This window comes from Rhinopithecus roxellana, chromosome 1, assembly GCF_007565055.1.
Source record: "Rhinopithecus roxellana isolate Shanxi Qingling chromosome 1, ASM756505v1, whole genome shotgun sequence".
In the NCBI taxonomy this organism is placed as follows: domain Eukaryota; kingdom Metazoa; phylum Chordata; class Mammalia; order Primates; family Cercopithecidae; genus Rhinopithecus; species Rhinopithecus roxellana.
Window position 1 is genome coordinate 198,739,047 of NC_044549.1, and position 14,135 is coordinate 198,753,181.

Here is a 14,135-nt window from a genome sequence, read left to right on the forward strand (position 1 = left end):
TTTAAAGAAGAAAACCAATACAGAACTCTTAATTAGATGGGGTACCAGGCAGGGAAAGATGGGGTTGTTTTTGTGGACCTGCCGAGCTGCTCAAGGAAAGAAGTTTGGACAAATACAAGGTATTGTTTGGGATGCTGAGCCTCCCCTTCTGGGCTGAATTACCAGATGAAAGGTGTTATATAGATAAGCCAGCCTTTATGAAAATATTATATCAACAAGGATGTCTAAAACATTGGATTTACTGTAAAACTTTAACATCCAGATACTGGAAGGTGACAGGAGGGAGGCAAATGAGTGGGTCAGAGAGAAGGTGACGATATGGCCAAGAGAGTTTATGGCTGGTCATCTCACCTAGACCTGTGGGCTGAGCAAGAGCCCCAAACAAAAATCAGAGATCAAAGGGCAATCCGGTGGGGAGCCTGGCTTTAAAATCCAGAATCCAGAAGAGGTAGGCTGTGTAGGCACTGGCCAAGGCTGAAGGCAGGTGGGAGAGGGCGACTAGGAATGATGGCAATAATTTAGCAGCTGCCATTTGTTCAGCCTCTGCCATGTGCCGGGCACTTTCTATACATTTTCTTTAGGTAAACTGCTTAAATTCACACTGGGAAGACACACAGCCGAGCTTCAAACCCAGGCCTGCCTGATTCCAAAGCCCATGCACCTTCTGCTCCTTTAAGGTCACAAGCTGGACAGCCTGGGACTAAGTGTTTGCTCTGAACCCCAGCTAGAGAAGAGCAGTGGTTAGAGACGCATTTCAGCTTGTACCACTCAACACCAGCAGCAGAGAAGTGCTGGAGTTTTCTGTCCTAAACGCCACTCTGACTGTCCGCCTTTCCCTTTACACTAGTGAGGGGGCTGCAGTGGCTCCAGAAAATGTTCTGTAGGTAGGAAAGAGGCTAGCAGCCCTCCAAGATGAGAGTCTCTCGCTAGCGTGGGCCCTTCCCTTGGCCTATAATCTTGCCTCTGAGTCCCCCGAACTCTTCCTCATTATCACAAGCCCTGGGCAATCAATCAGGAACAGCATCTGCTCCTCTTCCATCTCTGTTGTCCTCACCACCTCCGTCACTGACTTTACTTCCAATACTTTGGCAGCAATCCATCCTCTGCTTCACTGTGGTCTGAAAGATGACCACTAGCTGACTCACTCCCTGCTCCTTTCTTGCTGCCCTGGAAATACAGATTGCAGCATCCACCCACGGCAGCCAGGATGCGAGAGGAAGTGACCATTTGGGATGTCAGCTTCCACCAAGTACCCGCTGAGCAAGGGGAGAAACCCATGTTTTTGAGGCCTTAGAGCTACTTATTCTTTTTTTGGGGGACAGAGTCTCGCTCGGTCACCCAGGCTGGAGTGCAGTGGTGCGATCTCGGCTCACTGCAAGCTCTGCCTCCTGGGTTCACGTCATTCTCCTGCCTCAGCCTCTCGAGTAGCTGGGACTACAGGTGCCTGCCACCACACCTGGCTAATTTTTTGTATTTTCAGTAGAGACAGGGTTTCACTGTGTTAGCCAGGATGGTCTCCATCTCCTGACCTCGTGATCTGCCCGCCTCGGCCTCCCAAAGTGCTAGGATTACAGGTGTGAGCCACCGTGCCCAGCCTAGATCTACTTCTTTCTTAACTGCAAGGCCCCAACCTCTTGATCATTCCAGCGGACTTGACTGGGGAGTGTGGGTGTATTGCCATCCCAGGGGCCAGGGCAGCCAACCAGGAATACATCCCTCAGTTTAAACCTTCTGTTTTAGGGACTAGGGATTAACACCATTTCTGTTGTTGCTGTTGTCATGTCCAGCAATCTTAAAGTGGGGAATGGGAGAGCAAACCACACAGCCTGAGATGGCAAACAGGTTTCTGAATGAAGCCCTTGCAAGCGACCACAAGCCAGGTCAATAACGTGATTCCACAGCAAACCAGGCAGCCCGGGATAAACAGATCAGCAACACAATGCGGCGGCACACTCCAGGAGATCTTCGGGGCCAGACACATGCCTTCCTCACCCAGAGGGCCCAGGGCAGCCTCCAGGAGGTGTTATGTCAATGAGGATGGCCATTACAGACCATTCTCCAAAATAACCTACATCAGAAGTACCTTTGGAAGGTGTTATGTCAATGAGGAAGGCCATTATGGAAGATACTACATCAACAAGGATAGTCATGGTGGAAGATATATCCACAAGGGTGACTGCAGTAAAAGGTACTGATGTGGAAGGTGTTAAGTCAATGAGGACAGCCATTATAAAAGGTGTTTGGGCATCATAATGAAGTTACAGGAACAAAGACAGTCATTACGGAAGGTGTTACATCAACTAGGATGGTCATTATTGGCAACAAGACAGTGTCAATGTTGGGACCAGCCAGTGATCTTAAGATGAATATGCCAAAAATTCAGGGATATGAAAAACTAAGTTGAGGCACCAAGAATGCTGAGATGGGTTTGAGAAGCTTGGCTCCAAAGCACATTGTGTGGGTGGATGGAAGAAAAAAAACAGATGGTTCTTCTTGAAAGGGAGAGAGATTGTGGGGCAGAGCACTTTCTACGTTCCTTCCTTACAGTAGAAGTTGGCCCTACTGCTAACAGCTATTGCCAAGGGAGAAAAAGGAGGCTTGGAACAAAACCCAAGCTAGAAAATTTGGAGTAATCAAGAATTTAATCCTCATTAGACTATATTCTGCTTGCTTTTGTAGGTGATCTCTAGTTATAAATCAGATACTGAAGAATTAACTCTGAATTGCTTCTTTCCAGATAGTGGATCACTTAGTAAGTTGTCATTTCAGAGATGGTGGGAGATGCCATTTTAAATATTAAAAAAAAAAAAAATTGTGGGGTTATTGGTAATTAATAACAGAGCTATACTTCTGCTCCAGGGCCAAACTCAGGGTTTTGTTAAGGATGTCCCACAGACCTCAGGCACCAGGAGAATATCTTGTCCTCCTCTTTCTCTTGTCTTGCCTATAGAAGCTTATATTGCAATTCTAATACCTACATCTTTTGCTGTACTTATTACACTGGAAAGTGTCGCAAACCCAAATATGAAAGGCAACATACGGAAGAGGGTCTTTGTTGAATCAGAGGGTGCCAGCTCTACCAAATACTTTGTAATTTAGGTTTTTTCAAAACATACAAAACAGAACTAGGCCAAGCACCCCAGGCCATCAATTTGTAGCCCCTGGTTTACATGTTAGAATCCCTTCCAGATGGTGAGTCCTTGGAGAGTGAGGGATAAGGGTGCACAGAGCTAGATGCACAAGGGGCCTCCAATATCTCCAGAATGAACAGAATTTGTTACCGAAATGACCGTGGACTGGGCTAGATCTTTTCAAGACCTTCTAATAATTCAGGGATGTGAAAAACTAAGTTGAGGAACCAAGAATGCTGAGTTGGGGGTTTTAAGAAGCCTGGCTCCAAAGCACATTGTGTAGGTGGGTGGAAGAAAAAAAGCAGATGGTTCTTCCTGAAAGGGAGAAAGACTGTGGGTCAAAGTACTTTCCTTTTCATGAACCATATTCCTTCCTTACAGCAGAATTTAGCCCTACTGCTAAAAGTATTGCTAAGGAAGAAAGAGGAGGATGGGAACAAAACTCAGCTAGAAAATTTGGGGCAATGAAGCATTAATTCTCATTCCACTATATTCTGCTTTGCTCTTATAGATGATCTCCAGTTACCAATCAAATAATACATCAAATTTTCTAGGCCTGCTCAGTGCTAGGCCCTAAAAGTAGATAGGGAAAAACAAAACAAAACAAATCACAGCAAGTTGCTCTTCATGAAAAACTGCTGCAAGTTGAGAAGGCAGTTTTTTGGTCATCAGCTCCTCGATTCCTAGCAACTTAACACTTCCACTCCATCCCTTCTACACAACCAAATTCCTGCAGGAAGTAACTTCAGGCTTTTTTGAAGATGGGGTCTATACTTGAGAAATTTGTTTTAATGCAACAAAAACAGTGAGTACTATATTCATACCTGGCTTTAAATTGTTCTTATTTTTAAAATATTTTAAAGGCAAAACTACCACGGTAGAAGGCAAATCAGTGGTTGCCAGGAGCTAAGGGGTATGGGTTTATTGCAAAGGAATCTGGAGGAACTTTGCAGGGTGATAGAAATGTTATACCATGCACCTGATAAGACCCATTGAATTATACAATCGATACTGGTAAATCTGATGGTATGTATATTATATCTCAGTAGAGCTGAAAAATACTTTTACATTTAGATAAATTATACATGAAGCACAAAATAAAGTAAAACAAAATGTAAAAAGTAATTCTCTCACCCTTGAATCTAGTTCTGTTCCTATAGGCAACCACTATTACCAGATTTTGTGCACTCTTCCAGAAGTAATCGATGAATATGTAAGTGTGTATTTATATACCATCCCTATTTCATTTTATTTTGCCAAAAGGTTGCATGTCATACGTATTGTTCTGATTCTTGTGTTTTTCTCTCCATAATGTATCTTGGAGGTTACTCCACATTAGTTTACAGAGAGCTATGTCATTCTTTTAAATAGTTGCCTAACATCTCATTGTTTGGATGTAGCATAATTTACCTAACCTGCTTCTAATGATGAGTATTTGGGTTGTTTCCAATCTCTAGCGACTAGGGCAAGGAGGGGAAGATGCCAGTGGGACATACCTTCCCACCAGCATTCCAGGTTCCTGCCTGGAACTTGAGTTGTATTCCCCATAGAGGCAGAGGCCAGTGAGGCTAGAAAAAGTTATATTGAGGGTTTGGCACCATTCAGGTTGTGGTGAGCTTCTGCAAGATGATCCAAGCATTGTTTACAACTTGAAAAATGTCTTTTAGGCTGGGCATGGTGGCTCACTCCTATAATCCTAGCACTTTGGGAAGCTGAGGTGAGCAGATCACCTGAGGTCAGGAGTTCAAGACCAGCCTGGCCAACATGGTGAAACCCCATCTCTACTAAAAATACAAAAAAAAAAAAAAAAAAAAAAAAAAAATCAGCTGGGCATGGTGGCACGTGCCTGTAATCCCAGTTACCCGGGAGGCTGAGGTAGGAGAATTGCCGGAACCTGGGAGGCAGAGGCTGCAGTGAGTCAAGATCGTGCCACTGCACTCCAGCCTGTGCGACAGAGCGAGAGTGCTTCAAAAAAAAAAAAAAAAAAAAAAAAAGTCGTCTATGTTCTACGAAGATAAAAACATGGCCCTGATAGATGTAGCCCAAGGCTGAGGTGCCTGATAAGACTGTCGGAAACTTCCGAGCCAGTTCCAGAATAATCCTCCATCGCTCAGCAGAGATTAAAGGCCAGAGCCCTGCCAGGTTTCCCTCCATGGAGATCTAGCTCTGGTTTCACAGACTGGCAAACTCCAGCCCAGTCTTGGCTAATAACACCCGGTCATGAAGATAGCTGCAATCTCCAGGAGACCACTTGGGTGTTCTCATTCCCATCTCAAGTATAATTGAGCATGATACTTAAGTTGTTATAAAACTGGTCCAGTCAGTTCCTTGGCTAACAGGCAATTCATGTGTGTGCAGGCACTGGCTCACAAAATATTTTTTAAAACTTGTTCTGGTGTGTTTTAGAATAACTTCATACAGCTTTTCAACGAGCAGCTTCACTTCTAGGAATTTCTTTCACAGATATCCTTACACATCCCCAAAGTCGATTGCACTGGGATAGTAACCAAAGTACAATGTGTAGGTAGCAAAAGTCTGAAAACAATCTTAATGTCTCCCACTGGAGACCTGGTTATACAGACTATGATAGCCTATAATTTTGGCCCAGGTTGTCTGCCTGTTGAATATCTAAATGTTCTTCCTGGACCTGACTCAAATAATCAAAGTGTCTTAGTTTGTTTTGTGTTGCTATAAAGGAATACTTAAAGCTGGGTAATTGATAAAGAAAAGAGGTTTGACTGGGTGCAGCGGCTCATGCCTGTAATCCTGGCACTTTGGGAGGCTGAGGCCAAGGCAGGTGGATCACCTGAGGTCAAGAATTCAAGACCAGTCTGGCCAACGTGGTGAAACCTCATCTCTACTAAAAATACAAAACTTAGCTGGGGGTGGTGGCAGGTGCCTGTAATCCCAGCTACTCAGGAGGTTGAGGCAAGAGAATCGCTTCCTAGGAGGCGGAGGCTGCAGTGAGCTGAGATCGTGGCATTGTACTCTAGCCTGGGCAACAGAGTAAAAACTCGATCTCAAAAAAAAAAAAAAAAAAAAAAAAAAAAGAAAGAAAGTAAGAAAAGAAAAGAGGTTTATTTAGCTCATGGTTCTGCTGGCTAAAAGGTTCAAGATTGAGCATCTGGTGAGGGCCTCAGGCTGCTTCCACTCATGGCAGAAGGCAAAGCGGAGCTGGTGTGTAGAGATCACATAGCGAGAGAAGAAGCAAGGGCAGGGGGTTTGTGCTGGGCTCTTTTTAACAACCAGCTCTCTAGGGAACTAACAGAGTTAATAACTCACTCACTCCTGAGGGATCCACCCCCATGACCCAACACTTCCCATTTTGCCCCACCTCCAGCACTGGGGATCAAATTTCAACATGAGATTTGGAAGAAACAATCATCCAAACTACAGCACAAAGTCATGACAGTTCTCACTAACTGGGGAATTTGTTCTAGGCCAGACTAGTGCACACATCATTTCATTCAGACCTCCAGCCAGCCTCAGGGTGCTGCTGTCCCTACAGGTTACGCAACTTGCCCAGCGCACCTGGTTAATAAGCGGTGGAGTGAGGATTTGAACCAAGCTTTGACCAACTCCAAAACTTGTTTGAGTGATGCTATCTCCAAAAAGCTGGAAAGGCAACTCTGAGTCCAGTGAGGTCTTTGGCTCCAGTCCTTCCATTTCTCTGCCCTCCTCCCTCCACCAATTTCCAGCTGGGAAGCTGAGCCCTTTGGGATGTACAGTCTGAGGACATGGGAAATGTAGCAGTGAGCAAGAACTCAGAGGCAAAAGAGAGCCTGGTGTTTGTATCCTTGAAGGTGGCCCAGGATGCAACTCCAGCGAGACTTGTCAGCAGGGCAGTTGATGTGAAAATAGCCCATCAAGACAGGCTGAACCCTCCTGACACAGTGTCCTTGGGCAGACTCCAGCAGAGCACAGACTTCCAGTATGAGCAGCAGTGTGTAATAACTCGTCCCACTATGTTGTTTGGTTTTTGGCGTGTACCTCTCCACTGTGGCTGGTGGTCACTCTGTGTAGGAATTGAGTGTCTACCTGTGTCCAAGAGATGCCGTGAGTCCTTCAAACTCAGGGGCTTCATCTTACCACCTCTGCATTCTCTGTGATGTCCCAGAAACTACTTGCCTGCTCTGAGCTGTTCTCAGGGTTAAACATTGCTTTAGCCAAATGTCCTTGTTTGAGATGGCCAGATGTTCCTGCCTTCAGATTAGTAACAGAAGATAAGGCATTTCTTTGGATGCACATGGCATGTGCCTGGATGTACACCATTCTAGCTCAGCTCCCAGCTGGACCACACATTGTCAAGAATTGAAGAAGGCGTCTCATGGCTCCAAGGGTTTTGTAACATGGCAGATGCCAAGGAATTAGGCAGACCCAAAATAAAGACAACAGCCCGATTTCAACTCTATATAATCTTTGGACTCAGGGAGTTGATAAAACTCATTTCTGGAGACTGTATTTACCCAGGCAAAGGCAGCAGATTGTCACCTTGTGCATTTTTGCATTTGGCACGTTTCACCTGGAACCCTTTGATCTTCTGTCATTGAGGGTAGGATTATTTGACTTCATTTAAAACTTAAAGAAAGCTATGCCATCTGTGCTCAGGGAACAGTTTTAATTTCCTTTTCCAAGACATTCTCAAATTTATGATTTAAGAATATTCACACCCTGAGGGGAGGCATTTACTGGCCTTGCAGTCCTATTACTGAGCTGGGTTCTGGAGTCATACTCCTGGGGCTGCCAGTTCAGCATCATTACACACCAGCCAGGGAGCCCCGGCAAGTCACGTCACCTCTCTGTGCCTACTAACGGGAAGTTAGTAAGAGTACTTGTTTGACGATGGAGAATTAAATGACATGCAGACCTACTCAAGATCACCTCCCCCATTTACATTCTCTCAGGAGAAAATAGCTTCATTTTTATCGTTGAACACTGTAGAACTTACGTTTCATCTATCAAAGTTATTTTTGGCCAAGGTCTATTTCAGAAATGTGTATATTTACATCTCTAACCTCAACACATTTTAAACAAAATTATGTGCAGAAAATCTTGAGTTATATTCCAAATATACTAGGATCAAGAACGTCAGGATCTGGCTAGGCGTGGTGGTTCACGCCTATAATCCCAGCACTTTGGCAGAGCGAGGTGGGTGGGCTGCTTGAGGCTAGTTTGAGGCCAGCCTGGCCAACATGGTGAAACCCCATCTCTACTAAAAATACAAAAATTAGCTGTGCATGGTGGTGCACGTCTGTAATCCCAGCTACTCGGGAGGCTGAGGCATGCGAATCACTTGAAGCCAGGAGGTAGGGATTGCAGTGAGCCAAGATCATGCCACTGCACTCCAGCCTGGATGACAGAGTGAGACTCCATCTCAAAAAAACAAACAAACAAAAAAGAATGTCAGGATCAAGTGAGGACACCCCAAGTGTCAAAAATGTTAACAAAGGGAGGTGCCCTACATTACTGCACACAAAGCAACTGTTTGCAAACAACCATGTAAATGGTCTGGTAGTCCTCAAGTGATATCTTATGCACTTTATGCTTAAGAGGATTGGTTAATTATATACAGGTATCTTTCTGTGTTTCATCACGCCTTCAGAAACTGTTAGAGGTTTTGCATTGCTGTGCAGTGGATTGTTATAATTTTTCCCACACAAAATAATGAGATGTATAGTGTTGCTTAGTGTTTTCATGCAGAATGTCTGGTTTTCAGGAATGGATTACTGATGTTAATCAGAAGATGCTTATGTGTAAAATCCTCAGAGGAGTGGCTGGCACAGCAAATGCTCAATGTGTTGGCTATTACAAGCAGCAGTAGTAGTTAATACTTTTAAGAACTGATGGACCAGATACAAACCCAAGGCTACAAACCGGTGAGGGAAGGAACTTGGCTCTCCTTACCTGGTTGTCTAGAATGCTGCCAGCTGCCCGGGAGATGATGGGCAAATTACAAGGTTGTGTGAAATGGTTTGAAATAATTTGATTGTGGCATACTTTTCATAATTTAGAATGATAATTAAGGGGTATAAACTTTTCTTTCTTTCTTTTTTTTTTTTTTTTTGAGACAAAGTCTTGTTCTGTCACTCAGGCTGGAGTGCAGTGGCATGATCTAGGCTTACTGCAACCTCTGCCCCCTGGGTTCAAGCGATTCTCAAGCCTCAGCATCCTGTGTAGCTGGGATTACAGGTGTGTACCACCATGTCTGGCTAATTTTTATATTTTTCAGTACAGACGGTGTTTTGCCATGTTGGCCGGGCTCGTCTTGAACTCCTAACCTCAGGTGATCCTCCCCCTTCAGCATCCCAAAGTGTTGGGATTACAGGCGTGAGCCACCGCACCCGGCCAGGTATAAACTTTTCTTAACCACCAAGGCAGAGAACCCTAACCACCGGTCCCCCACATCAGTGGTCTTATTATCTCCCACTGTCTTACCCCACCCTGACCTCAATCAGGGGTCTTTCTGACCAGCAAACTTCTCTCCCTACCCACTTCCCACCTCACCCCATCCCATCCAAACCCAGGTCAGCACTGCTAGGCAAAAACGCAGGTGAGGCTTGTGCTATAAGCCAAGGGACCCAGTTCTGTTTTCTTTTGGCAAAAAAGCACTGGTGAGCCATTAGTACCATCCAGCTAGGGTGGTGCTTCTAAGACTCTTGAGTCTCTACCAACACTGTCCAGATCCTATTTGCCAAATTGGAGGGAGGAAAATACTTCTTCCGTAGATGCTGGTGAAACAACAGTGAGCCTGGGAGAATGTGAGAAACAGGCACCAACAAACTGACGGCTGGAAAGTACACCAGGACAGGCTCTCCACAGGCGACACGGAAATCCGCATCCAAAGCCCTAAGAGCCGCTCTACTCTTCATCCTAGCAACTCTGCTTTCAGAACAGGGAAATACGCATCTAAAGCCCTAAGAGCCTCTCTTCATCCCAGCAACTCTGCTTCCAGAACACAGAAATACGCTTCCAAAGCCCTAAGAACCTCTCTACTCTTCATCCCAGCAACTCTGCTTCCAGAACATGGAAATACGCTTCCAAAGCCCTAAGAACCTCTCTACTCTTCATCTCAGCAACTCTGCTTCCAGAATAAGGAAATACACATCCAAAGCCCTAAGAGCCTCTGCTCTTCATACCAGCAACTCTACTTCCAGAACTGTAGCTGGACAAAATAGCTAAGAATGTGCAGAACATGGGCGTGGTGGCTCACGCCTGTAATCCCAGCACTTTGGGAGGCCAAGGCGGGCAGATTACCCGAGGTCAGGAGTTCAAGACCAGCCTGACTAACATGGTGAAACCCCGTTTCTACTAAAAATACAAAAAATTAGCCAGGTGTGGTGGTGTGTGCCTGTAATCCCAGCTACCTGGGAGGCTGAGGCAAGAGAATCGCTTGAACCTGGGAGATGGAGGTTGCAGTGAGCCAAAATCATGCCATTGCACTCCAGCTTGGGCAACAAGAGTGGAAACTCTGTCTCAAAAATTTAAAAAAAGAGTGTGCAGAACAACACAGCCAAAGAACACATTCTCAGATACATCAAAATGGGATAATCCAGTTCATACTGTTTTATAACCTCAGCAACATGAGGATAATGGTTCATCCTTTCATGTCATTTTCTAATCTGCGCTATGTAATTTCAAGTGCCTTTTCCCTGAATAGACCTATTAAAATTGATACAAGCAGCTGACTATTGTTGGACATGTTCTATTTTTAATAAGAAAAACTGGAAGCAACCTAAATGTCCAACAACTGGGGACTGGTTAAAGCCATACAATGGGATGATCTCATGTTTGGTTTGCGCACATGAGCGTGCATGCATACACGGGAAGAAGACTGCACCAAAGTGAATAAGGCAGCTTGCTTATAGATAATTTTTTTCATTTTGGTTATATTTGTTGCCACTTTTTCTACAATAACTATATGCAACTTAAAACATCTTAATTATTAATTTCCTCCCCCCACATTGATAGTCAGGGAGAACGCCCAGAAGAGTGTGTGTGTGCACATGCAAGGTGTGCAACCATCACAGATGAAATGGCAGCATCTGAGGTGAGCCCTCGGGCTAGCAGGTCTGACTCCAAGTCATGCAAATCTGTGGGGATGTGGGGGAGGAGCTGGGGGAGACTCATCAGCCCGGCCAGTTACACATTCCAGACGACAGCCAGTAGCTCCTCATTTGAATCGGAAACAGAATGAACACCCACACTCGCCCAGGGAGTGCGTACACATCATTTGATCTGTCTGCTCACATTTTTGGCAAGAGACAATGGTGGCAAGATTGGGGTCACTGACCCAGACTCTGGTATCTGAGTGGTTCTTAGAAAGCAACCAAATTGAGGTTTTCAAAAGGCTATGATCCCAATGTAACCAGTGTTTCACTCTTGGAAATGGGGGAGTTGGTGGGGATACCAAAGTCACACAAACACACGACACCAAGACACAAACTTTCCTTTACTCTTCATCTCTGCAGTGACACCAAGTTCATTTTTACTCTGCTGAATCTTTCTTTGTTAAGAGACTTCACAGATTTATAAAACAAATCCACTGTGCTGGGGCTCTGGCTTTCTGCATCCTTTGAGGACAGTCTCCAGGAATTTCTCAAAGGCCTTTGCCAGTTAGATCCTCAAGACTATATAGGCAGCTGCTCCAACCCCAAAAGCTCTCAGTTCAGCCTGATGTAGTCTCAAAGGGCCAGTTCCTGAGACCACAGGGAGGAACTTAAGAAAGTGAAAGGGAAAGTTCCTAGGCTTCTACATATTTATACATTGAACCATGAGACAGGGCTCAGCCAGTCAAGGACTTCCTGGAAGGGACTCCATTGGAGCTACTCGACCAAAATGGCAGCCATCCCAGATCACAGGAAGAAATGAGACCAGAAACAGAGGCTCTCATTATTAGCAATACGTTGATTTACACCCTATTCTTACTGGAGGAGTTCCCCCACTGTTATCACAGAAAGCCAAAAACATCTCAAACAATTCTCAGAGTTTCAATACAGTTCCAAGATTGGTAGGCACACATTTTTCTCAGCACACATTTACACATATTTTCACTTCCTTTTTATTCTCAAACTAATTCTTTTTCTTCAAAGGGAATCTTGAAAATTCAGTCCTAAGAAATTATAGTAAATATTCATCAGCCGGGCACAGTGGCTCACATCTGTAATCCCAGCACTTTGGGAGACCCAGGTGTGAGGATCACTTGAGCTCAGGAGTTCGAGACCAGCCTGGGCAAAATAGTGAAACCCTGTCTCTACTTTAATATATATAATTTATATATACATATATATATATATAAATCCATGCCATGGTTTAAATGAATTTTTAAATTTTCTATCTACTATGCAGCGATATGTCGCCTGATGTTGGAGAATGAACCAGGAAGTATTCCTGGAGCTTATATTGATATTTTACAAACTCCTGTCTTGTATTTGTAATGATGGTAGTCACCGGGACGCCCAAATTCAACTTCACTTGCGTCCTTTTATTCCTTAATCTAATTTACACCTGCCAAACACAAACCCACCTTAGATGCAGCAAGGGGAATCAAACCCACACGACTTCCTGGAGAGCTCTATTTAAAAAACACAAAACCTGTACTAATCTCGCGAAACCTGTACTAGCCTCACATCAAGTTCTTACATGAAGAAACCAAGTTATTTACTATGTTCTAATACATCCAGGGCCCACAGGGCATTTCCTGGCTGGCACAGGTCGCTGGGACGTGGCGGTCCCTTCCCCCAACCGAAACAACTCGAAATTCACACACATCCCCGGAACAACAGCCTCCTGCCGTCAAAGTCCACTGCCAAGAAGTGCGAGGGGCGCGGGAATGTCCAGTCTCTGCGGCGGCGCAGATGCCTGGCGGCTTTCTCTGGGACCCCGAAAAGAAATCCGGGCGCTTTCATTTTTGCACTAATTTCATTTTTGCTCTTCAACTTTAGGAGAGGGGGGATGCAGCGTGCGGACGGGAAAAAGGGGATCTGGTGGGAAATGCCGACATGAAAGCACTTTTCTTGCACCTTCTCTCTGGACTAGGCGAGGAGGTAGAGGGCGAGCCTGGAGAGGAAAGATCTCTTCCCACACCCTGCCTGGGTGTCTTCAAGAATCCCGGCAAAGATCCCGGGACCCACGGCGCGCCACCTTGGACATGTCGCCTGGGATCGGCTACTGGGCGCTCCTTTTCCCGCCTTCTAGGCCAGCACCGGGCTCATCTTCCCGGACCGGGAGGCTCCCGGATTGGGGATACTCTCACGTGCCGAGGGCAAGGTTGACTCCAGGAGGGCAAGGCCCACGCACCCGACGCGGCGCGCGCAGGAACCGGACAGTCAGGGGGACCCAGAGCTACAGGCGCATTTTGATTATGCCGCCCCCGCCCTCCCTCTGCAGCCTCCGCAGGCTCCGCACCCTGCGTCCCTCGGCCGCCTCTCCGCCCGGCGTAGGCTGGCTGGCTAGCTCACCACTCCGCGCCACCCGCCTCCAAAGCCCGGCACTCACCTGCCCCGCGCGGCAGGCGCGCCGCACCCAGCAGCAGAACCCCTAGCAGTGCGATAGTGACCCCGCAGTTCAGACCGGCCATGACTTCGGGACGCCTCGGCCTCGGTGGGGAAAGCGACGGTGGGGAGCGGCGGCCGCAGGCGCCCAAGCCCGGCGCAGCTGCGCTCCGCCCTGGCTCGCTCACCTGCGCGCGGGCGGACCGGCCCGAGCCCCGCCCTGCGCAGCAGGAGAGCGAGCTGACCCGATGCGTCCCTCCTCTCTCTCTCTCCTCCTCTTCCTGCGTCAGCGACCGCCTCTCCCGCCCAGGGTGCAGGTTTCCCGGCACCGGGTTGCTGGGTCCCTACTAGTAACCATTGCGGCGTTGGGGCAGACTTGTCCCCACCTTTCCGGGCTTAGTCCTCCTTCCCAAGTCTGAGAACGATCAGGTCTTTTTGTCCAGAGTCGCGAAGGTCGCCCATAGAGGAAGCCAGTCTACCTTCCCTTTTCTGTCCGGGAGACAAAGGTCATTAT

At 46.4% G+C, this 14,135-nt stretch overlaps 1 protein-coding gene across 1 annotated transcript in view; it reads right to left on the bottom strand.

Moving 5' to 3' along the window:
* Window positions 1-13,836, bottom strand: part of CDCP1 (CUB domain containing protein 1) — a 62,548-nt gene extending 48,712 nt beyond the window's left edge. The window contains exon 1 of the mRNA XM_010374388.2: window positions 13,626-13,836. Coding sequence (XP_010372690.2) covers window positions 13,626-13,707 — 82 coding nt within the window. The 5' untranslated portion in view covers window positions 13,708-13,836. The remainder of the gene's footprint in view (window positions 1-13,625) is intronic.
* Between the last annotated feature and the right edge of the window lie 299 nt (window positions 13,837-14,135).